Source organism: Podarcis tiliguerta, assembly GCF_965153285.1.
Source record: "Podarcis tiliguerta genome assembly, chromosome: 7".
Lineage (NCBI taxonomy): Eukaryota > Metazoa > Chordata > Lepidosauria > Squamata > Lacertidae > Podarcis > Podarcis tiliguerta.
This window is the reverse complement of record NC_139540.1, coordinates 1,793,634-1,819,538: the sequence shown is the minus strand read 5'-3', so window position 1 is coordinate 1,819,538 and position 25,905 is coordinate 1,793,634. Positions and strand designations below refer to the sequence as shown.

General features: G+C 48.0%; 1 protein-coding gene across 2 annotated transcripts in view; it reads right to left on the bottom strand.

Annotated features, from left to right (window-relative positions):
• SLC39A4 (solute carrier family 39 member 4) overlaps window positions 1-25,905 on the bottom strand; it is a 55,422-nt gene that overhangs the window by 1,599 nt on the left and 27,918 nt on the right. For both annotated transcript variants that reach the window (XM_083449020.1, XM_083449019.1), the window contains exons 2-11: window positions 23,615-23,899; window positions 21,488-21,692; window positions 19,909-20,267; window positions 17,377-17,548; window positions 17,023-17,195; window positions 15,191-15,358; window positions 13,939-14,043; window positions 8,851-8,908; window positions 4,804-4,956; window positions 2,611-2,798 (exon numbers count right to left, since the gene is read on the bottom strand). In XM_083449020.1, the coding sequence (XP_083305146.1) occupies window positions 2,611-2,798; window positions 4,804-4,956; window positions 8,851-8,908; window positions 13,939-14,043; window positions 15,191-15,358; window positions 17,023-17,195; window positions 17,377-17,548; window positions 19,909-20,267; window positions 21,488-21,692; window positions 23,615-23,899 (1,866 nt within the window). The remainder of the gene's footprint in view (window positions 1-2,610; window positions 2,799-4,803; window positions 4,957-8,850; window positions 8,909-13,938; window positions 14,044-15,190; window positions 15,359-17,022; window positions 17,196-17,376; window positions 17,549-19,908; window positions 20,268-21,487; window positions 21,693-23,614; window positions 23,900-25,905) is intronic.

Below are 25,905 nucleotides of genomic sequence, written 5' to 3'. Positions count from 1 at the left end.
GGCTATTAGCGGTTTAGCGGCTTAGAAAAAGGGGGTGGGGAGCGAAAAAAAATCTCAAGACTCGCAAGACATTTTCGTCTTGCAAAGCAAGCCCATGGGGAAATTTGTCCTGCGAAGCGCATCGAAAAACGGAAAACCCTTTCGTCTAGCGGGTTTTCTGTCTTGCGAGGCATTCGTCTTGCGGGGCACCACTGTATCTGACTTTTAGAAGACATCTGAAGGCAGCCCTGTTCAGGGAAGCTTTTAATGTGTGATGTTTTATTGTGTTTTTAATGCCCTGCTGGAAGCTGCCCAGAGTGGCTGGGGAGGCTTGGCCAGATGGGCGGGGTAGAAGTAATAAATTGTTGTTGTTGTTGCAACCAATAAATAATCAAGCGTAAGAAGAGGCAGATGGCAGGATCAGGCCAACAGGGCCTATTAAGTCCAGCATCCTGTCCTCCTTGCAGATGATTATGGGATGCCCAGAAGCGGGGCCTGTGCCACTCTTGCCCCACCTCTGACTCCCAGCTACTGGTATATTCAGAGACCTCTGGTCTGAGCAAACTACAGAGTTTAGCCATGCCTTTTTCTTTGGTCCAGAATCTACATATATTAATAATAATAACAATAATTTTTATTTATGCCCTGCCCTCCCCAGCCAAGACCGGGCTCAGGGTGGCTAACACCAGGTATAAAAACAATTGATTAAAATACAACTTAAAAACAAGATTAAAATACAACATTAAAATGCAGCCTCATTTCAGTAGAAACTCAAATCAAAAACTTTTTTGGGACAATACAGCTTCATTGTTCTAGCACCCACTTTCCCCAGACCTTTCAGGGGTGCCGACTCGCCCTCAGGATCTTGGGTGCCCGCCGCCACAACGGGATGTGTGACGGCACTCATGCTACATGTGGGCATGTGTGCGTAATGGCGCACGTCTGCATTGCGGCAGTCGATGGCAGCGGCTCCTCCTCTTCTTCCTCTACGCAGCCAGTGGAGGGGCTGGGACTCGGAGGCAGAGAGACCTTGCTTCTGTGTCTGAGCCTCCCCCCGCCCCAGAAAAGGGTGCCTCGCTGGCTGGCCAGTATAACTGAAGGAGCGTCTCCACCCCCATCGTCCTGCCAGGACACTGAGGTCTAGCACTGAGAGCTTTCTGGTGGTTCCCTCCCTGCGAGAAGCAAAGCTACAGGGAACCAGGCAGAGGGCCTTCTCGGTGGTGGCACCCGCCCTGTGGAACGCCCTCCCACCAGATGTCAAAGAGAAAAACAACTACCTGGCATTTAGAAGACATCTGAAGGCAGCCCTGTTCAGGGAAGCTTTTAATGTTTAATAGGTTATTGTATTTTAGTGTTCTCTTGGAAGCCGCCCAGAGTGGCTGGGGAAACCCAGCCAGATGGGCAGGCTACAAATAATAAATTACTATTACTATTACTATTACTATTATTACTACTGGCTGTGGAAGGTGGAGCTGGACCGCTTCTCTCTCAGAGGCAGCACTGCTGCCTGCTGACTTGGTGACCTTGACTATGTGGGTACCCGGACCCCAAAATTATATTCTTGTGGGTGCCCAAGCACCCATGGCCTCCTGGAGTTGACTCATATGACACCATTTGTAATTTTACATGCTTCTCTCATTTCCCCACTTACACATGTTTTCCCTAAACTAGTAAAGGTAAAGGGACCCCTGCCCATTAGGTCCAGTCGCGGCTGACTCTGGGGTTGTGCGCTCATCTTGCTTTACTGGCCTGAGGCCTGGCAAAGAGGCTGCTTCTCAGAGTATGCCAGCCTTACCCAACCTGCTGCCCTCCAGATGTTTTGGAACACAACACCCATCAACCCTGACCAAGCTGACTGGGGCTGGGGAGCTGTAATCCAAAACATCTGCACAGCGACAGGTTCAGGAAGTCTGGAGTAATTGCTGAGTGTAAAGGTAAAGGGACCCCTGACCATTAGGTGCAGTCGTGGACTCTGGGGTTGCGGCGCTCATCTCGCTTTATTGGCCGAGGGAGCCGGCGTACAGCTTCCGGGTCATGTGGCCAGCATGACTAAGCCGCTTCTGGCGAACCAGAGCAGTGCACGGAAACGCCATTTACCTTCCCACCGGAGCGGGACCTATTTATCTACTTGCACTTTGACGTGCTTTCGAACTGCTAGGTTGGCAGGAGCAGGGACCGAGCAACAGGAGCTCACCCCATCACGGGGATTCGAACCGCCTACCTTCCAACTGGCAAGCCCTAGGCTCTGTGGTATAATAATAATAAGGTTGGAGAATGGTAAGAAAAGGAGAACAATTGCCAGGGGTAGAAGAAGAAGAAGAAGAAGAAGAAGAAGAAGAAGAAGAAGAAGAAGAAGAAGAGGAGGAGTTTGGATTTGATATCCCGCTTTATCACTATCCGAAAGAGTCTCAAAGCGGCTAACATTCTCCTTTCCCTTCCTCCCCCACAACAAACACTCTGAGAGGTGAGTGGGGCTGAGAGACTTCAGAGAAGTGTGACTGGCCCAAGGTCACCCAGCAGCTGCAGGTGGAGGAGTGGGGAATCGAACCCGGTTCCCCAGATTACAAGACTACCGCTCTTAACCACTACACCACCCTGGCTCTACCACAGGGTAGAACTCTCCCTGCTTACCATATCACACAGGGCCACGTAGAGGAAGAGGCCAGTGGCCACGGTGAAAATCCAGGCCTCGAACTCTTCTCCCGTGGACACAGAAAGCGCGATGTAGAGGCCGACGAAGGCTGTGAGGGCGCTGAGGAAGTTGAGCAGCAAAGCCCACTTGACGCTCAGCCCGGCGTGGAGCAGGGCGGCAAAGTCCCCTGCAAAGGCGGGAGGAAGATGGTCAGCCAATCGCTAGCTGAGATTCCTGCATTGCAGGAGGCTGGACTAAATGACGTTGGGGTTCCCCTCCACGTCTATAATTCCATGATTCTACTAGGAGGGCGGTAGACGGTCAGGTATCACGCAGCAAGGAGGAGACACCCCGTCCCTATCATTTGGGGGTGGAGGGGAAGCACCTGCCTTCAGATCCTTGCTCGGAAGCCGCCCAGGATCTACCTCCTAGGCAACACTGCCTTCTCAGGAGCTTGCCAAGAAAAAAAGCACACCAAGAACTCTGGCCAACATAAATTTCAGTAGTGGGAGTGGTCCCTACTCGCAAGTCAATAGTCAATTGTAACAAAAACTAATCCATTCAAAAGTATGTATTCTGACAAGGATTACAAACTCAAAACAGAGATTACAAACCCAAACAGAGATTAGAAACTCAAACTCATAAGGATATGTATAACACAATAATTTATAATTTATGACTGTTTTATAATTTATGATAATTTAGAATTTAAATGTATTTTCACGTAATGTTTGATACTTCCAGCTGATGAAGGTGAATACATCAAAACAGGGCCCTGTCCTGGTTTCTGATCTATAATTGAGTTCTATAATTGACTGAGCAGTGACTGAAACTAAGACCTTCACATCGAATCTGACTATGGGCTAACATGATCTTATCTCTTTGGAGGTCTTTAAGCAGAGGCTTGACAACCATATGTCAGGAGGGCTCTGATGGTGTTTCCTGCTTGGCAGGGGGTTGGACTCGATGGCCCTTGTGGTCTCTTCCAACTCTAGGATTCTATGACTCTACTCATAAACTCTTATCTCTAGTTCTGTAACAAATTATTGTGTTATACATATCCTTATGAGTTTGAGTTTGTAATCTCTGAGTTTGTAATCTCTATCTGAGTTTGTAACGCCAACTCCCGCTGTGCTCCCCGGGCTTCAGGCAGCTATCCACAAGCCTTCGGAGCGCGGTGAGAGTCCCCTCCGCGCTCCGAAGGCTTGCGGATAGCAGCCTGAAGCCTGAAGCCCGGGGAGTGCAGCGCCAACTCCCGCTAATTTTTTTTTCTCTATTTCCCCCCTAAAAACTAGGTGCGCCCTATAGTCCGGTGCGCCCTATGGAGTGAAAAATACGGTACAGTGGTGCCCCGCAATACGAATGCCTCACAAGACGGAAAACCCGCTAGACGAAAGGGTTTTCCATTTTGGAGGTGCTTCGCAGGACGAATTTGCTATGGGCTTGCTTTGCAAGACGAAAATGTCTTGCGAGTTCCTGCGGGGGTTTTTTCCTCCCCCTCCCTTTTCCCAAGCCACTAAGCCGCTTATCAGCTGATCCGCTAAGCCGCTTATCAGCTGATCCGCTAAGCCCGCTAAGCAGCTAATAGCGCTAATCCGCTAATGGGCTTGCTTTGCAAGACGAAAAAAACCGCAAGACGAAGAGACTCGCGGAACGGATTCTTTTCGTCTTGCGAGGCACCACTGTATTTATCAGGAGCTTGCAGCAGCCCACTCTGAGCGCTTCCCCCGTCAAATGGAAAAGCAAAATTGCCGCGTTGTTTTGCCACCATGCGGCATATCCTGGTTCAGCCTTCCCCATCCTGGCGCCCCTGAGATGTTGCAGTTCCCATGATCCACAGCTGGCATAGCCATAAGGCACTAAGGCTGATGGGAGTTATAGTACAACATATATGGAGGGCGCCAAGATGGGAAAGACCGAGCACCCTGAACTCACAATGGCCAAGCAGATGCCCCACGGGAAACCAGCGAGCAGGATTCGAACTCAAGACCCCTCTCCCCTCCTGGGGTTTCCTGCAACTGGGATTCAGAATTCCTCTTGTGGCAGGGAGTTCCACAGTTTAAGGGCATGCTGTGTGAAGGAGAAGGACTTCCTTTTCGTCTGCCCGCCGGCTTCCTCCAGCGCACAAAATTAAATAAATCCCAACCCTGCCTTCAGTGCCATGCAATGCCCAGCCCCTCCTCCCTCCGCACCGAGCTCATGGGGCAGTTCGTGGCACAAGACGGCCAGCGAGGTGGCCAGACCCGTCTTCCAAGAAGAGGAGAAGGCAGCGCCGACGGCCAGTCCGTCGGCGAAGTTGTGGATGGCGTCTCCGATGGTGATCATGTACGGCAGCATCCTCAGCTCTGCGGAAGGAGCAAATGGGAGACATCAGAACCTCATAATAATGATAATGATAATGATAATGATAATGATAATGATAATGATAATAATAATAATAATAATAATAACAACAACTTATTATTTGTACAGTGGTATCTTGGGTTAAGTACTTCATTCGTTCCGGAGGTCTGTACTTAACCTGAAACTGTTCTTAACCTGAAGCACCACTTTCGCTAATGGGGCCTCCTGCTGCTGCCACACCGCCAGAGCCCGATTTCTGTTCTTATCCTTAAGCAAAGTTCTTAACCTGAAGCACTATTTCTGCGTTAGCGGAGTCTGTAACTTGAAGCGTCTGTAACCCTGAAGTGTATGTAACCCGAGGTACCACTGTATCTGGCTGGGCCTCCCCAGCCACTCTGGGCGGCTTCCAACAAAGATTAAAAATACATTAAAATGTCACACATTAAAAACTTCCCTGAACAGGGCTGTCTTCAGATGTCTTCTAAATGCCAGGTAGTTGTTTATCTCTTTGACATCTGATGGGAGGGCATTCTGCAGGGCGGGTGCCACCACCAAGAAGGCCCTCTGCCTGGTTCCCTGTAGCTTAACTTCTCGCCGTGAAGGAACCACCAGAAGGCCCTCAGCGCTGGACCTCAATGTCCGGGCAGAACGATGGGGGTGGAGACGCTCCTTCAGGTATACTGGGACGTAGAAGAGCTTCTTGGATCAGGCCAGTGGCCCCATCTAAGTCCAGCATCCTGTCCTCTCAGTGGCCAAAGATAGATAGACAGATAGACTGTCAGTGACCTGGAGGTTCTATAACAGGGGTCTGAAACCCGCGGCTCCGGAGCCACATGTGGCTCTTTTACACATTTGCTGCGGCTCCGGGGCAGATACTAGCGAGGGGAGGAGGCGCATTGTGCGCCCCAGACCCCCACTCTGTTGCGGGCGCTGTACTGGCTGTGACATCGCATGGGGGCGGTGCGTGCCTTAGTCATCCACTGTCCTGATGTCACCTTCCCGCCCTCTGTCAGATCACGGCTCCAGAGATATATTTGTTTTAGATGTCGCAATGGTTTTGCGGCTCCCAGTTTTTTTTTCCTTCGGAAACGGGTCCAAGTGGCTCTTTTTGTCTTAAAGGTTGCAGACCCCTGTTCTATAAGAACATAGGAGCCTTGCTGCTGGCTCAGAACAATGGCTCACCTAGTCCAGCAACCTGACCTCATAGCAGGACAGTATTTTCTAATGGTTGTTCCCCGTTATCTGGCACTCAGAGATAGACTGCACCTGGGCATGGAGGTTTTGCTATTACAACGGACCTCCATAATAGACCTGCTCTGACAGTGGCCAAACAGATGCCCCATCTGGGGAACCTGCCATCAGGATTCATGCACAAGAACCTTCTCCCTTCCTGAGGTTTCCAGCAACTGGGATTCAGAAACCTCACTCTGACAAACGGAAGCACTATGCTCCACCAAAAGCATTATGCTCCACGCATTTGCCTAATTCAGCCAGCTAGCCCTGGGGGATTATCTAATGCTTATTTCCCTTAAATTGATTTCTGAACTTTGAATTTCATTGTTATTCATGTTTTTATACAGTGGGACCTCGGGTTAAGTACTTAATTCGTTCCAGAGGTCCGTTCTTAACCTGAAACTGTTCTTAACCTGAAGCACCACTTGAGCTAATGGGGCCTCCAGTTGCCGCTGCACCGCCGGAGCCCGATTTCTGTTCTCATCCTGAAGCAAAGTTCTTAACCCGAGGTGATATTTCTGGGTTAGCGGAGTCTGTGACCTGAAGCGTAGGTAACCCGAGGTACCACTGTACTGTATTTTATGCTGCTTTTACAATTGTTTTAGATTTGTTGTTAGCCGCCTTGAGCCCGGTTCTTGAACCGGGAAGGGCAGGGTATAAATAAAAAAATTATTATTATTATATTTCCCTTCTGGAAAGTGGCCCTCCCTGCCTCCTGCAGGTTCCATAGCTCAGCTACGCAGAAATAAAGGCTTTCTTTCATGTGTCCTCACCCCTTCCAGGACGCACAAAGAGCAGTGTGTGCGAAACACAAGCCCTGAGAAACCCTTTGCATTTTTCCTTCCCAGCTGGCAGCCTTCAGCCCCTGCGCCCTGCTGGAGGCGACATGTGCCAGAGGCGGGCGGCCTCTGGAAAGCAGGCAGAGAGCAATTCTACTTGAGCTGTCACTGACCCTTCCCAAGCCGCCCTCCCTTCACGCTGGGGGATTCAGTCCGTAACACAATGCGCCGTTTGTTCTGAAAGCGAGAGGGAACTATGGCAGGAGTGGCCCAGTGGCCTAATGGATAAGGCATCAGCCTCCGGAGCTGGGGATTGTGGGTTCAAGTCCCACCTGGGTCGGCCAGCTTCTTTTGTTTTAAAAAGAATTCTTTTTTCGCCTCCGAAAGGAGGGAATTTGCGGACAGGAAACCTCGGATATCGGAAATTAGGAGGAGGGTTAAATCAAGGTGGGAAGCTGGGCAGGTTTCAGACAACTTCTTGGTTGAACCAAAGGTGTGTCTGGGAAGAGGGGTCCCAGGTTTGGACGTATGATTTGGGCCCCATCAGAAAGCGGTTGACAATCTATGTATTGTTTTTAACACTCGATTGGGAGCCGCCCAAAGTGGCTGGGGAAACTCAGCCAGATGGGCGGGGTATAAATAATAAAATTATTATTATTATTATTATTATTATTATTATTATTATTATTATATCATCTAGGACAGCCTTCCTCAGCCTGGTACCCTCCCAGATGTTTTGGGCCACAACTACTGTCAGCTGGTGATGCCGTCCAAAACATCTGGAGGGGTATCAGGCTGAGGAAGGCTGTCCTAATAATAATAATAATAATAATAATAATAATAATAATAATAATAATATACCTAGGACGGCCTTCCTCAGCCTGGTACCCTCCAGATGTTTTGGACGGCATCACCAGCTGGCAGGAGTTGTGGTCCAAAACATCTGGAAGGCACCAGGTTACGGGAGAGTGATTTAGGACACAACGGAGACTTGCTGGCGTTGCAGAGTGGTGGCGTTTCCAGCCCTCGAGACCGGCTTCATCAAAAATGCAGGATACAAACCCCAAGAGATCTCACTGAGGGAAAACTCATATAAACCCTGCAGACTCTTGGAGTGGGGCATCCTTTTAGGGTTTACGTTGGGGGTCAGGATGTTCGTTTTGCTGCTCCCTGTGCCTTGATTTTTAGATCTTATTATGACATGCAGGGATTGTTTGATTTCGTTGTGCCCACTCCGACACATCGCTTAGGACTGCTTTGGTTACAGTTTTGTATTTGCGCAAATATTTCTGAGTCTGCAAGCTGCCTTGGGCGTGGTTTTAACTATGGAAAGGCAACATACAAGTGAACGATTGTGAAAATAACAGGAAGATTTAAAGGAACTATTAGAAATGACTATCAAAAGCAAAAGAGATATGAGATGATCAGAGCCTCATCCGAACTTGAAGCATGGAAAGTCCCAACAACAAAAAAATTATAATTTGTCAGAATATTTGGACTATTTGATATGTATATGTATAATCTGGAATATTTAATGTGATTTGATTGGACTGTTAAAATGGAAAACTTAATAAAAGCGATTTAAAAAAACAAACAAGTGAACGATTGTGATCATGGTTTTGCTCTGAGCTGGTCTTTAGTTTCATTATTACCACGGTTTTCTGTTTTTATAATTGTATTTCTGGCTGTTATAACCTACCCTGGTGTATGGAAATGTTAGAAATCGCAACTGTTTAATCAAAGCAGCTTCTTGATGTTATGTTGTGAGCCGTCCTGAGATTTACAGGTAAAGGGCGCTATACAAATTTAATAAATAAGAATAAATGCTGGACATGTCAAGGAGAATCGCATCTGGTTGCTGGAGAAGACATTGCTGGTGCTCACCTCGACTGAGGGTCTCTTTCTTCCGCATCCGGCTGAAATCTGCCTCCTCAGCAGTCACCTATTAAGAAAGAACAGGAGAACAGGCAGGTAGAAAAAGGGAATGGGAGACAGGTGCAGCTTGCGTCCCAATTTGGGGCCACGCGAATAAGGCCCTGCTTTTCTGAGGCTCAGTCCCTGCCTCCTGTTCATTTTCTGAGCCCTCCATTTTATTAGTACAGTGGTGCCTCTGGTTGCGAATGGGATCTGTTCCGGAGCCCCGTTCGCAACCTGAGCAGAACGCAACCCGTGTCTGCGCATGTGCGGGTCACGACTCGCCGCTTCTGCGCATGCGGTCATTTTGAGCGTCTGCACATGCGCGAGCGGTGAAACCCGGAAATAACCCTTTCCGGTACTTTCAGGTTGCTGCGGGACGCAACCTGAAAAGGCTCAATCTGAACCAAACGCAACACGAGGTACGACTGTAGTAGCATTAATTAAATTTAAAGAGTCACCTACATACGAAGGCGCTGGGCAATTCATAGAATTGTAAAATTGCAAAGCTGGAAGGGACCCCAAGGGCCATTGAGTCCAACCCCCTGCAATGTAGGAATCTCAGCTAAATATTCTCTGACAGATGGCCATCCAACCTCTGCTTAAACACCTGCAATGAATCATAGAATTGGATCCCAATGGTCGTCTAGTCCAACCCCTTGCAGTGCAGGAACCAAAGCGTGATCTAGACAATTTTGCTCCCCCTCGGAACTCAGCAAGGAGTTTGGGGATGAAGCTCAGAACCGATTGGCGCCCCCTGCTGTTGGGCTCCCTGCTGCCTGCCCTACCAATGGCTGCCAGTCACCAGACAAGAGGCATTTCTGCACAGCCAGGTTTCAAAATAATAAGCAGAATATTGTGTATCTCCAGCCTTCAGAGCAGAGCGTTTCGTATCTATGGGCAGTGCAGGTTTTCCTCAGACAGGACGCCTATGGCTCCATTGAGGATGCTTCCCTCAAAACAGAAGAGGCTTGTGGTATAATGGTTAGAGTGTTGGACTAATAATAATAAATAATAATAAATTTTTATTTATGCCCCGCCCTTCCCGGTTCAGGAAACCAGGCTCAGGGCGGCTAACAACAAATTTAAAACACTTAATTGATGCTCCAAAAAAACCCAGCATAAAATATGGTATTAAGTGCAAATAACAATAAAATCAAGAATCAAAATCAATTTAGGGGGGAAATCCATCCAATAAACACTAGATGATCACCAGGGCTAAGACCCTGGGAGACCAGGATTCAAAGCCCCACTCAGCCAGTTGCTGTCCCTCACCCCAACCTACCTCACAGAGTTGTTGTGAGGGGGAAAATGGGGAGGGGAGAAACCATGTACAACATTTTGAGCTCCTTGGGTGGACAGGTGGAATATGAATGTGAGAAATTCTGCATCAGAGGGGGCTGGACTAGCTTTGCCTTGGGATCCCTTCTGTGATAATAAATTTAAATTAAATTAAAAGGTGAGTAACACAGTTCCTTTGTTGGCCTTTGTTGGCAACAAAGGTCCGTATAGTTCAAGCCATGGTTTTCCCAGTAGTGATGTATGGAAGTGAGAGCTGGACCATCAAGAAGGCTGATCGCCGAAAAATGGATGTTTTTGAATTCTGGTGCTGGAGGAGACTCTTGAGAGTCCCGTGGACTGCAAGAAGAACAAACCTATCCATACTGAAGGAAATCAGCCCTGAGTGCTCCCTGGAAGGACAGATCCTGAAGCTGAGGCTCCAAGACTTTGGCCACCTCATGAGAAGAGAAGACTCCCTGGAAAAGACCCTGATGTTGGGAAAGATGGAGGGCACAAGGAGAAGGGGACGACAGAGGATGAGATGGTGGGACAGTCTTCTCGAAGCTACGAACATGAGTCTGACCAAACTGCGGGAGACGGTGGAAGACAGGAGTGCCTGGTGTGCTCTGGTCCATGGGGTCACGAAGAGGCGGACACAACTAAACGACTGAACAACAACAATACAGTTTCATGTCCTCACCTCCCCAAATAAATCATAACGTTTTGAAAAGGTTGGTGTGGTTTCCCCCCAGGTTTTTTTAAAACATACATTAAAGAAGCAAACCTTTGGGGGACAGACTTCTCTCCTGTTTTGGAAACAGAACAACAGAGCGATAGTACATTCAAGTTGATTTTAGAGGCCAAAGAGTTGTGAAGTGACCACTACCCATTTTTGCTTTAGACTTTGGGTCACTGTTGCTTGTTTTTCCAATCAATCTTTATCACAGTCCGGAGACCCAACAAATCGTTACAAAGCAATGCACAATTCAGACAGCCTACCTCCAGGTTAAACAAGCATTTTGTTCAGATTTAAAGATAGGGATCATTGGTTCTTGCAACCACCGATAAAAACTTAGCCACTGCTAATGTTCTAGCGTTTGTCTGGACTTCCAATAGGAACCTGACATAGTGAGCCTCTGATTTTCCCGGGAATGGTAATATCAGTTCAGCCTTGGCTTGCTCGTATTTCGCACAGGGCAGCAAAATATGTTTTATAAAACCAATGTCTTGAGCATCGATGTTTTTTATACTTCATTTCAATTACAAATCTTCGAGGGGGTGTGTGCCTGCCCCACTGACTCAGACTGCTGATTCCTCCCACTTTAAAAAAAAATATGAATGTGGGAATTAAGCACCAGGAGCTTAACCCAACAGGGATGCAGCGTGGAGCAGTGGAATAGGCTCCTGCCTTGCATGCTGAACGTCCCCGGTTCAATCCCTGACCTCTACAGTTAAGAAGGATCTCAGGTGGCGGGCGATAGGGAAAATACCCTTCCCTGCCAGAAAACCTGGGAGAGCTGCTGCCAGTCCGAGAAAACAATAATGGGCTTGATGCACCAATAGTCTGGCGCAGTGCGAGGCATTTTTCACACAGCCACTTATTTCTTCCCGCACATCTTTATTCCACCTTCCACCATTAGGTGGGGCTGGTGAATCATGCTTGGGTTCTGGATAAAGGCATGGCACAGAATTGGGCGAAAGAGGAAGGCAGAAATTAATTTTTTGCGGCTGACTTTTTCTCTTGCTTTTTGCCGGAGATCACTCACAGCTCCTGGAATGCCGGGCTACGGGTGGAAGCAGCTCTCTGCCCATCTCTGGGTATCTCAGAGTTCATTGGCTCATCAAGACTTAACGTGAGTCAACAGTGTGATGCAGCAGCAAAAAAGGAAAAGGGTGGTGTGATAGGAATTTTGAGGTCTTAGATATATGTTCAATGTTCATAAGTGTACCGACCAAGCACGTACATAGATCAGCGTGGAAGACCGACCTGGAACCATTTTTGATTCCCAAACAGTCCCAATGTTTTCTCTGCAAGGTCAAAGGAAAATGGAAAACACTCCCCATTGTCTTTTCCTTCACAAATCCTGTCTTAAGGGTATGTCTGTGTTTGAATAGGGTGAGCCTGTGACCTGACTCAGGAACCAAGTATTTATCATTACAAAGGACTGGCCAGGCTCCCCAGGATATCCAATCAAGTAAGCATTAACAGATAACCTGCCAGACAGGAGATAAACAACACGCTCAGATTTCTGCTGTAGACTGCCCTTCCGTGATGTAGGTATGATGTATCTGCGGGTGGTGGTCTTGAGCTACACCCCTTTTTGGGGATGAAAACGTCAAATCCTATGTGGGCCAGAAAAAAGCCAGGGAAGTCCCCAAATAGAAGTTCCATCACAGAAGGAGAAAGGAAAGAGGAAAGAGGGGATCAAGTTGATTCCAAGCCAAAGGCCAGGCGGAACAACTCTGTCTTACAGGCCCTGCGGAAAGAAATCAGATCCTACGGAGCCCTGGTCTCATGAGACAGAGCGTTCCACCAGATTGGGGCCAGTGTTAAAAAGGCCCTGGCTCTGGTTGAGGCTAATCAGACTTCCTAAGGGCCCGGGACCTCTAGGGTGTTGCCATTTAGGGACCTCTAGAGGCTAGGACTCCAACCAGCGGCTTCAAGATGCAGAACAGGAGATGCCAACTTCATCAGGAAGAACTTTCTGATGGGAAGAGCTGTTTGACAGGGGAACAGACTCTTTTGGAAGTTGGGCTCTCCTTCCCTGGAAGTTTCTAAGAAGAGGTTTGGTGACCATTGGTCAGGGATGCTTTAGCTGAGATTAAGGTTTCGCAGGGGGTTGAACTAGATGACCCTCAGGGTCCCTTCTAACTCTTAAGTTTCTAAGTATCCATGAGGACTTGTCTCCTGGATTAAAGGAACAGCCTTCATCTATACAACAGTGCAGTGTCGGGCAAGCTGGCACCTTCCAGATGTTTTGCACAACCTCTCCCATCAGCCCCTGCCCAAACATCTGGAGGGCATCAACTTGGCCAAAGCTGCCATGCTGACTCTTACTTTTGCTTGGAATATACTCGGAGTCGAGTGTGGATTTCATGCTCTTTATTCAGCTCAGAACAGTGAGGGATGGAAGTTCCCCCGAAATGTCTGCTTTATATACATTATTTACACAATGGGCCCCATGTGATTGGCTAATTCTGGGATTCTCCTGTACGCCAACCAGGTTGCAGATTCACTTCCACCTGGAGTTGGATTGGGTGGCTTCTGGGGACCAACCAGACTGCTGCATACTGGATCCTATTGTTCTAGGACCAATCAGACTGCTGCATTCTGGATCCTATTGTTCTAGGACCAATCAGACTGCTGCATTCTGGATCCTATTGTTCTAGGGCCAATCAGACTGCTGCATTCTGGATCCTATTGTTCTAGGGCCAATCAGACTGCTGCATTTTGGATCCTATTGTTCTAGGACCAATAGGCTGCTGCATTCTGGATTCTGGATCCTATTGTTCTAGGACCAATCAGACTGCTGCATTCTGAATCCTATTGTTGTAGGACCAATCAGACTCCTGCATTTTGGATCCTATTCAACTCAGTACATAACAGCTGCCATGTCAACTCTTATTTTGCTTGGGGTTCTTTTCCAGGACCTTGAGTAATCTTTGCTTAGCCTCTGACTCATCCCAGAAATGTGTAAAACAACCCAGAGAGACTGAGGGCATCTCAGCAGCCAGGATGCCAATATCAGGTGGAGGCAAGCAGGACAGCCCACTCACCAGGTCAGCGTGCGAAGCACCTTTCTCCTGCTTCCTCCTCTTCATCTCGTCTTGGTAGAGCTGCAGGGACATGCCGTGGTCACACTGGTGCCCTGTGCTGTGCTCCTGGAGGCGGGAGATACAAGGGAACATGGCATCCGATTGGACCCGTGCAGTTGCTAGGCAACCCAACAAGAGTTCAATCCCTGCTAATTTGGCAGACTATTTGGATTATTTGATATGTATAATCTGGAATATTCAATGTGATTTGATTGGATTGTCAAAATGGAAAACTTAATAAAAATGATTTTTTTTAAAAAGGAGTTCAATCCCTGCTCATCAGCTGATGAGCAGGAGGTTAAATCCTGCTTTCTGCAGGGATCAAGTAGGCACTCCAGTTCCCCTCAGGATTGAACCCCTATCATCAGCTGACATCACCCTCCAATCAGGGTGATGTCAGCTGACGGAGAGGTGAGTAATTATTTTTTTAAAAGGACTCGCTGGCCACATTGGGTCAATATTGCAGCATCGGACCCTGGGCTCTCAAATTTCAGCGGCACCCTGTGTGACGCTAAAATCCCTCCCCCCAACCTCTTGCACTCTGTTCTACAGCAATGTTCTGGTGCCCCCTGTAGCAAGGCACCAGTTGCGCTACCCAAAAAATGCCTCTACAGATGGGCCTGCAAGCCAGAGGCTCCCCACTTCAAGTTACGGAGAAAGGATGTGTAACAAGCTACTTTCGGCCCTATATTCAGGGGTGAGCAAACTTTTTCAGCAGGAAAAGAGCTAGCACTGGCCCTCAGACCTTGGGGGGGGGGGCAGACTATATTTTGAAAAAAAAATATGAACGAATTCCTATGCCCCACCAATAACCCAGAGGTGCATTTTAAATAAAAGGACACATTCTACTCATGTAAAAACACCAGGCAGGCCCCACAAATAACCCAGAGATGCATTTTAAATAAAGGCACACATGTAAAAACATACTGATTCTTGGACCGTCCATGGACCGGATTGAAAAGGCGAATGAGCCGCATCCGGCCCCCGGGCCTTGGTTTGCCTACCCATGATTAAGGGCACTGTGGGCGGTGCCAAGCAGAAGGGGTGCCCAACTGAGAAGATCCATAAATGAGAAGATCCATTTGTGGGCGCCAGGTTTTGGCCTCGCTCAGGGTGCCATATTCCCTGTGATTGCCAAAGTGTGCCCCTGCCCCTTTCCGTTGCTCCTCCCCACCGCTGCCAGCAGCTAGCAACCGATAAACGACCAACGCACCTCGTCGTCGTCCGAGTGCCCCAGGAGGATGAAGAACTTTTCGAGGAGGAAGAAGAGGTAGAGTCCTCCCAGCACGGCCAGTAGCTTCCACAGGACGTTGTGGCCCTCGGCTCCGTGGGGGTCGTGGGAGTGGCCCTCGCCATGGGAGTGAGAATGGAGACCCAGGAACTGCGGGCAGGAGAGCAGAGGCACAGCTTGATTTGGGGCGCAGGGCAGAAGCTTCTGAAAGCCACACACCCCTGCCTTCGAAACATGCCGGACTACAACTCCCATCCACACCAGCACCCACTGTGGCCATGCGATGCTGTCAGGAGAGCTGCCATGCTGGCTGATGGGAGTTGTAGTATAGCACCGGGTGGAGGGCACCAGATTGGGAAAGGTTGAATTGCGAAAGGAGGGAATTTTTTAATCACACGTGGTGGACTTGTAGTAAGGTAAAAGCTCACTGGCAAATGATATATAGTGAGTCAAAGAAAATGTTTAAAAGTTTATTTGTGGAAAAACCAGAGGCATTTCTGTTAGGTATAGTAGGGAATGAGATCCTGAAGACAGATACAAAACTGTTTATCTATGCGACAACAGCAGATAGAACTCTTTTAACCCCAAAATGGAACCAATGGGAAATTCCATCGTTAGAGGAGTGGCAGGCGAAGATGATGGACTATGCAGAATCTGCGAGGCTGGCCAGGAAAATCGGAAACCAGCGTGATCAAACTTTCCAAAAAGACTGGAGTAAATTTGTACAATATCTGAACGACAATTGCAAACAATTAACAACACTAGCAGGGTTGTCGTAAGTAAACTTGCCATGTTAAGGATTTGTACCTTTTTATATTCGTTTAAAAAATTGTGATTAACGGAAGAAGTGAAACGTAAATGGGATAATGTAGGAATGCATATATCCAGAGTGTGGGGGTCAGGTGGGATTGCTATGAGGAATTATGAAATGTGAAGCAAGCCATTGAGTCCGCGATGAAAGCATGGCATTGACTGAGTTCAATTCATTTCTGATCAAATCTCACAAGCCTTTCCCCCTCTGGCATTTGCTTTCTCTATACCTGACAGGCACGTATAAGCATTCTAAATTCACCGGCCAGTTGCTGGTTGCTTCATCAGGCATCCTGGGTCATAAAGATGATAGTTAGCTTTGATGTAGTTTAATCTTTAGGTAGGTCTTAAGGGCCAGGAAGAGAGTTCACAAGGAGATGGTAAATAATCTTTCCTTGCCTTCCTTCCTTCCTTTCCTGCCTGTTTATGACCTCCAGGGTTTTCTGTTTTATTTACTCTCAGATATGCATGCATGCTCAAAGTAGTCTTTGTAGTTAACAGGATCTCTTCTGATCTGACTTTGTCCCATGTGGATTTTTTTTTTAAATGCTCAGAGGAAATCTGGTTGATTCTTACGAACACTGTGTAAAAAGTTCTTTTGTGAATAAAATGACCTGGGCAGAGGGGTGCAGGAATTATTACTGGCACCCCTCGCAGAGTCTTGCTGGTCAAGCCTTGTGTGTAATTTATTAATCAGAGTCCAATCCTTCCTTGCTTTGGGAACGCTACACTATGAGGCAATAATGAATTATAGAAACCATGAGACAGGAGGGAGGGAAGTCGAAGCTCGATTGAGCAGATATGTAATGAGTATAACAAGGATTTGTTTAAAGGTGATAAAATCGAAACTTAATAAATGTTTTTTTTAAGGGAAAAGTTGGATCACGTGCAGCTGCACACACCTGCAAATGGATGCTCTTGCCAGTACACCTTGTGGCACACCTGCCCAGAGAGCACAGCCTCAGCACAAACCAGAAACAGCCCCACCCGCCGTGCGAACTGACCGTGGGGATGAGGTGCAGCATGGCATCCCCAGTGAGGGATCCCACCGCCAGGCTGACGAAGAGCTGGATCACGTACTGGTAGGCGCTGATGCAGGTGGTGCAGAGGAGGACTACGATGCCAAACAGGGCACACAGGCAGATCAGCAGGGTCGCCAGCGAGCCGTAGATGTATTCTGGAAGAGGGGCAATGAGGAGTTGCGGAGGAAGAATTAAACATTTCAGAAGATGACATTGTATGTTTCCAGGGACAATTCAAGCCCAGACCTTTAACTGGACAGGTTCCTACAGGACTCAGCAACTTGGTTTCTAATTGGCTTAAGAGACCAGTTCCTTTATAAGGGTGCGTGGACTCACTCTGCGCAGTGGTGAGCCGCCCGTCGGCAGGGGCGTTCCGGGAAGCAGAGCAGGCTTTGCTCAGCTGTTGCTGCACCAGCGCTGGGCTCACACGGCTGAAATCAGGGCTGGAGATTCCTGCGCTTTCGTCGATCCCGTAAATCTCAAACAGGTCACTGGGGCTGAGGCAGACCTGGAAATAAAGACATGCCCCCCAGATGAGTGAGCCACAAGGAGATCCCAAGGAGACTAGGGTTGCCAGCTCTTCAAAGGCCTCGTTCTGCCCAGACACTGAGGTCCAGCTCTGAGGGCCTTCTGGCGGTTCCCTCGCTGCGAGAAGCCAAATTACAGGGAACCAGGCAGAGGGCCTTCTCGGTAGTGGCACCCCCCTTGTGGAACGCCCTCCCACCAGATGTCAAGGAGAAAAACAACTACCAGACTTTTAGAAGACATCTGAAGGCAGCCCTGTTTAGGGAAGCTTTTTAATGTTTAATAGGTTATTGTATTTTAGTGTTCTGTTGGAGGCCACCCAGAGTGGCTGGGGAAACCCAGCCAGATGGGCAGGGTATTATTATTAATAATAATAATAATAATAATAATAATAATAATAATAAATGGCCCCTATCACCATGCCTTTCGCATCCATTTGATCTGTAGCCATTGGAACCAGGTGATTCCTGTTATTTGTTCCATGGTCTGTTTTCCTGAGCTTGAGTCTGGACTAAGGATTCTGAGCTCCTGTGTTCTGATTCGATACATGATATCTAATCACAGAACATTTCAGGATTTGGGCCTCTGCCATTGGCCCTTGAACTCTGAGTTGTGATTCGCAGCTTGGACGTTTAGACAGCCAATCACATTGGGAGTGGGAGTGGCCCAGGCTTTCAGGAATGTATATAAGCAGTTGCTTTGCCCCTGTTCCCCAGTTATGTACAATGGTACCTCGGGTTACAGACGCTTCAGGTTACAGACTCCGCTAACCCAGAAATAGTACCTCGGGTTAAGAACTTTGCTTCAGGATGAGAACAGAAATTGTGTGGTGGCGGCAGCAGGAGGCACTATTAGCTAAAGTGGTACCTCAGGTTAAGAACAGTTTCAGGTTAAGAACGAACTTCCAGAACAAATTAAGTTCTTAACCAGAGGTACCACTGTAGTTCAATAAAGGTTCTTGCTGTTATCACTGTGTCTTGCCTCGTGGGACCCACCTACACTTCAATTCTAGAACCATAGAATTGGTTGGAAGGGACCCAAGGGGTCATCCAGTCCAGCCCCCCGCAATGCAGGAATTCTGTGACGCTTGTCACGGCAAAGAGGTTCCCTTGCTGATTTCTACAGGTCAGCTGGCCTTGAATGGCATAGGAGCAGGCCAGACCAGCTTTTTTTTCCTGGTCAGATGGCAATCCTAAAGACAGACACACAAAAGCACACAGACCCCTCTCTGCTGCCTGACAAAAACCCAGCTAGAATCAGAGTCCTGTTCTCAGTTTCTTGTCTAAGCGCTGAAGAAACACATGGAGTGGGAAAAGAATTTCATCATCTGCCTCTGGGCTCTGCCCTTCATGAGAAAATCACCTGTTGCCAACATCACCTGATGTACGGAGGGCAAGGCAACATCCCTCTCCCCCTCCACACCATGTGGAAATTAATTCGGTTTTTATTTAAAAGCATTTTTGTGCCAGCTTTCATCACGTCAGACGTTCATCAGATTTTTAAGTCAAATTCTCCTTTCCCTTGTGGAACATGAAGAGAAGGAAGGAGCCCTGGATCAGGGATGGGAAACTAATGAGCAACATGATCAGAAACTGCTGCTTGCCTTCTATCACTGTGCCATTGAGAGCGTGCTTACTTATGGCTTATGTGTGTGGTACGGAAGCTGTACTACCCAGGACAGGATGGGGTTGCGCAGGGTTGTTAAGGCAGCAGAGAGCATTGTTGGCTGCCCACTCTCCACCTTAGAGCAGATTTATGCCACAAGGTGCCATAGGAAGGCACTGGACATAGTAAAAGATCCATCGCATCCTGGTCACTGTCTCTTCGAGCTCTTGCCGTCGGGACGGAGATACAGGACGATGAAGACAAGAAGGAGCCGTCTTAAGAACAGCTTCTTCTCCAGAGCGATCTCGGCCCTGAATGGGAAGCCCGGACTTTGAAAGTCATCTAATCTCCCTTGCTGTATTTTACTATATTGTTTAATTAGTGTTTTTATGGAGCAGCCAAGTAATTTTGTTGTCCCCGAAGGGGGCAATGACAATAAAGATATTATTATTATTATTATTATTATTATTATTATTATTATTATTATTATTATTATCATGGTTGCTATCTAGCAGATCCATAGGTGCCAACTCCCTGGGTGCCTGAGCACCCACACAATTCCCCATGAAGGGGCCAGGCACCCATACATTTTGTTGCCAGGGCCATGCACGCTGCATGGCACCCACGACTCTGGGCACCCATGGTTGCAGGGCCAAGCTGGCGCGCCTACCCTTGAACCACCAAGCGGTCTCTCTCTTTAGATGTTTGTGATGGGACGGAAAACGCTCCTCTCCTCACCGTATCCCAGACATTTGCATCCTGCTCTCCCGTTCCAGGCAGACTCCGCCTTCGCCGGGCCACGTTCTTCTCCGTTCGGTTTCCAGGGTGGTCCATTTCATCGCCATGGTGGTGGTCAGTGTCATTGCCATGGTGATGGTCCTCGTGGTCACCATGATCATGAAGGTGATGGTCCTCGTGACCCTCGTGGTCACCATGATCATGAGGGTGATCGTGTGCGGCGCCCTCGTGCGCGTGGTCGTGGTGGCTGCCAAGCGCGTGGTCGTCGTGAGGGTGCTCGTGCCCAGGTTCCCCGTGGTCGTGTCCTGCGTGGGACGCCTCAGGACCCACTTTGAGCTGCTCCATCAGCCTGGTCAAGCCTGTTGCAAACACAGAAGAGGCCCTGATCTCACCAGATGCCCTCAGGATCTCTGCCACGTGCATTTACCACCAACCCAACTCCTTGAGCTCTTTGCACACTCTCTATCAAAGACTTACGGAGCTGGTGGCAGCAGCAGCACCAGCAGCCAAGGACTTTCAGGTTCACAGCCTTCAGCTGCCATCCTAACCCCCACTTACCTGGGAATAAGGCCCATTAAATTCAACAGGGCTTATTTCTCGGTGGACATGGATTAGAGAGACTGCACTGTTAATGTCTCAATAGCACTCTCACAGAGTCCCCAGCTGAGCTTTTGACATTTGTCTGTTGCATTTTGTAGCTACGCCACACCCCGGTGTATTTCCAAAGATGGATTGTAACTCGCTCTACGTGGGGCTGCCCTTGAGACTGACCCAGAAACTCCAGCGGGTGCAGAATGCTGCAGCGAGACTCCTTATGAGGTCCTCTCTGCGGGATCACATTCCCCCGGTGCTATACCAATTGCACTGGCTCCCGGTGGAGTACAGGATCAGGTTCAACCTTTTGACCTTTAAAGCCCTATACGGCCTAGGACCCTCGTACCTACGGGACCGCCTCTCCTGGTATGTCCCACGGAGGACCTTATGGTCTTCAAATAAAAGCATCTTGGAGGTCCAGGACCACAGAGAGGTTAGGCTGGCCTCAATCAGAGCCAGGGCTTTTTCGGTCGTGGCCCCAATCTGGTGGAACCCTCTGTCACAAGAGACCAGGGCCCTGCGGGACTTGACATCTTTCCGCAGGGCCTGCAAGACAGAGCTTGCACTTCATGCACCACAGAGCCTAGGACTTGCTGATCAGAAGGTCGGCGGTTCGAATCCCCGCAATGACGGGGTGAGCTCCCGTTACTCAGTCCCTGCTCCTGCCAACCTAGCAGTTCAAAAGCACATCAAAGTGCAAGTAGATAAATAGGTACCACTCCGGCGGAAAGGTAAATGCCATTTCCGTGCACTGCTCTGGTTCGCCAGAAGCGGCTTAGTCCTGCTGGCCACATGACCCAGAAGCTGTACGCCGGCTCCCTCGGCCAGTAAAGCGAGATGAGCGCCGCAACCCCAGAATCGGCCACGACTGGACCTAATGGTCAGGGGTCCCTTTACCTTTACCTAAATTTACTTCTAATGGTTTGTATAATAAACACTATCAAATTCAAAAAACAAACAAAAAAAAACAGTGGGATGCAATTACCTGCCAAGGTGAGGTTGTGGGTCTTGTTGCCGTAGAGCCCAAAGATGTACTCCACAAAGTAGTGCTCAGGGGGGAGGGCACGGAAGCAGCCCCCCGCCAGGGCATGGTAGGCAACGGCTGCCAGCACCTGCCCAGCTGGCTCCGAGGCTACTTGCTTGGAGATCCGTGCACTGCTCTCCAGGATCTGGTCCACTCCTGCGCAGGGCTGGGAAGGAGAGGAGAGCAGGTCAGGCGACAGGCTGAGTCTCTGAGGCTGCTCAGCCGAGCAATTTATTTCACAGGATCCTAGAATTTTAGAGCTACAAGGGACCCCCAGGGGGCATCTAGTCCAACCCGCTGCAAAGCAGGAATCACAGCTACGTATTTGTGCTTTATTTTGTAAGCCACCCTGACAGCCATGGCTGCAGAATGTCTAGCGATGTACTTAATTTAATGGCGAGACAGAGGAATAACAGAGGGTGGCAGTGGAGGAGAGAAGGACGTGAAAAGGGATTGGAAGTGTGGGAATTTAGCGATGGGAGCAATAAGAAAAGCCTGTGTGTCTTGAGGCTTTTCTGTCTTAGCAATGAGGACTAGAAAGTTGGCCTTGTCGTATTTAACTAGCCTTTAACTGCTCCCACCTAGAACTTTATCAAGTTCGGTCTTCCTCCTCTTCCTTGCCATCAAAGGCCAGATGATTAACAGTAGAGAAGATTAGAGTTGCCAGCTCTTCCCTCCTTAATTATAGTGTGACAGACAGATATCCAATAGGTAGAACTTTACCCCATCAGGAAAAGACAGGAAAAGCTTTCGCTGTCTAATTTCCATGCCACCGTGCGGCTCTCACGAGCACAGGAGGCAAGGAGGCAATGGCAGGGCAAGGGGAATGCTACCATTTTAATTACGGTTTTCCTTTAACGGGCACCACCATTTATCAGGAAATTCGTCTTGACAGCATCTCTCAAAAACATGGAGTTTGACCTGGCCAGGTGAGAGTTGTAATCCAAAACACCTGAAACTCACCAACGTGGGGAAAACTGGACTGCACATTAAGCTACACGTTAATTATAAACCTATTAAAATCTTAGTGTATAGAGAAATGTTTTGCTCTGTATCACAACCCTAGAACTCATGGACATCCCGTGAAATGGAATATTGTCAGATTCAGGGCAGACGAAAGGAAGGCCTTTGTCTCACTGCACCCAGTTAACCTGTGGAACTCCCTGCCACAGCAGGCAGGGATGTCCACCAATCTAGATGGCTTTGAAAGAGGGTCAGACAAATTCATGGAGGAGGAGGGCTATCGATGGCTCCTAGCCAGCATGGCTCTGCGACGCCTCCACAGTTGAGAGGCAGCAATGCTTCTGAATCCCAGTCCCTGGAGGGGAGAGTTGCTCTAGTGTTCGAATTCTGCTTGCTGGTTTCCCATTGGGTGATCTGGTTGGCCACTGTGAGAACAGAAGGCTGGGCTGGACGGGCTGTTGTTGGCCTAACACAGCAGGCTCCTCCTTATGTTCTTAATTGGGATAGGAGTAGATCCTGCCAGCAGATCCTTTCCCAGGTGTTACCTCTCTTAGGGCCCTCGTATTTATGGGACTGCCTCTCCTGATCTGCCCCGCAGAGGACCTTAAGGTCCATGAATAACCATAGTTTAGAGTTCCTGGGCCCTAAGGAAGTCAGACTATCCTCCACCAGGGCCAGGGCCATTTCAGTGATGGCTCCGACCTGGTGGAATGCTCTGTCCCAGGAGACCAGGGCCCTGCAGGATTTAACCTCCTTCCGCAGGGACTGTAAGACAGAGATATTCCACCTGGCTTTCAATTTGAACTTAGCCTGATCTTTTATTTCCCTTCCCTCCCCTTTTTTGAAGATCACCCGCTCTGAGACCCCACAGCTAATTCTCCCCTGGCCTCCTCGCTGGCCCAAATAGGACCAATTCAGCCAGCTAGCCCTGGGGATTATCTAATCTATTTTTAATTTTTGAATGCTGTTGTTATTCATGTTTTTATACTGTAGTTTATGCTGCTTTTATAATTGTTTTAGATTTGTTGTTAGCCACCCTGAGCCCGGATTTTGAACCGGGAAGAACGGGGTAGAAATAAATTTTGTTGTTGTTGTTGTTGTTGTTGTTGTTGTTGTTGTTGTTACCTCACTTCTTTCATTCTCCTGGATGTTTCTCTGAACGGCCCCCATCAGCTCGGCCACCTTCTCTCGATCAGGCCCAGCGGGAGGATTCCCCTCTAAGAATTCGCTCTGCAAAGTGCGGACCTTGGCCACCCAGTCTCCGTCCGCCATGGCCTGGCAAGCTGCTGTGGGGTCAGAGAGGTAGTAGACCAGGCTAGTGGAGAAAGGCAACAGCTCCGAGGATGTGAGGTTGGCATCCCTGGAAGTTTTTCTCTTTGTGAGTGTAAAAATATCCGAAGCAGAGAGACACTGCAAGGGGGAAAGAGAGAGAGAGAGAGAGAGAGAGAGAGAGAGAGAGAGGAGGGGGACAATTTGTTATTTTTGCACAGATTTTTATGGTTTCCATTATTTGAATTTTTATTATTTCGGTCCCAGACCAGTTCCAGCCCACATACAATATCAAGGAAATCATAAAACACGATAGGGATACATTTGAATTTGCAATTAGGTGTAACAGGGATAATACAGACATAGCAACAGTTAAAAATATATAAATTAAAACTTAGTCTCTAACATATAACCTAAAATTATCATTTAAAACCTTAATTATTATGATAGCACAGCTTGTTCCCTAAGTTTTATGGCAATCACACAGAATTTGGCTACCCTTAACACGATCTCAGGAGCCTTGTCCTCTACCAGGGATTTTAGACACTGAAGTTCGGATTCATTTGGAGATTTGGTTTTCGTTATTGTGTTTTTTACAAATAAACCCTATGGTGTTTGTTCGTTTTTCCTTTGCAAGCTGCCCAAATGATTCTGTTGATGGGCGGACACATTTAATAATAAATAAACGACATCTGACGCCGAGTGCTGTGTAGCTCCGAAGCTTGCACAGGCTGACATGAAAATAAAAGGACTTTTTGAAACTAAAGCGGCCTCGAAGCTTTGTGGCTCCTCTGAAACTTCTGGAGGGGAAGGCTGGATCAGGCCAAAGATCCATTGCAGCTAGCGTTCTGTTTCCTGCAGCTATCAGCTGGATCAGGGCCTCTGAGATGCTGGGGACAGAAGATTAATAAAAGTGAACTTCTCGGGTGTTATCAGCACCAGATAAGAGGTGAATGACTCTTGTGGCATTTGAACCCAGCTCTGACTAGGCCGCTGAGCCTGCAGCTAGATGGGTCTGGATAGCAAGGGCTGAGACAAACCATGGAGTCCTTGGTTCTTGCCCTGGTGCTGATAAAGTTTTGCTGAGCTGTTTGCAAAGCCTGGAAAGGTAGTTTAGGAAGTTGCCAGTTGTTAAAAGCTGGGTTAAAAGCTGTAAAGATTAAAAGGTTTAATATATAAAGACATCAAGGAGATTAAGAGACATCAGTATTAAGATTTCAAGAATAAGATAAAGACTGGTTTAAGATAGAGGGAAGGGATTTGCAGATCAAATATAAGATTTGGAATACAGTGAGGGGAGGCGTGGGGAAGTCAGGGAAATAAGTAAATGCAAGGAATATTATGAAGTTGGAATTGTTTTTATTTGTCTTTTTTCTCCCTTTTTTCTTTTTAGTATTGTGGGTTGTTTTTTTGTCGCTTTATACTTTTGTATTTTTGTATTTTTTGTTGTTGTTGTTCTCTTATTTATGTAAAAACTCCAATAAAAAAATATTATAAAAAAAAAGGAAGTTGCCAGTTGTTTGAAACTATTCTAACAGGTCTGGTTGGGGCCAGATGACATGAAACCCAGCCAGATGGGTGGGGTACAAATAATAATAATAATATTATAATAATTTATTATTTGTACCCTGCCCATCTGGCTGGGTTTCCCCAGCCACTCTGGGCGGCTTCCACAAAGACCAAAAATACACTAATATGTCATACATTAAAAACTTCCCTGACCAGGGCTGCCTTAAGATGACTTCTGAATGTCAGGTAGTTGTTTATCTCTTTTGACATCTGGTGGGAGAGCGTTCCACAGGGTGGACGCCACCACCGAGAAGGCCCTCTGCCTGGTTCTCTGTAGCTTTGCTTCTCGCAATGAGGGAACCGCCAGAAGGCCCTCGGGGCTGGACCTCAGTGTCCGAGCAGAACGATGGGGGTGGAGACGCTCCTTCAGATATACTGGACCGAGGCCGTTTAGGGCTTTAAAGGTCAGCACCAACACTTTGAATTGTGCTCGGAAATATACTGGGAGCCAATGTAGGTCAACGTAGGTCTAATCATATTATTATGATTATTATTATTAGAGGCAGAGGCACCCTCTTAGAATCATAGAATCATAGAGTTGGAATAGACCACAAGGGCCATCAAGTCCAACCCCCTGC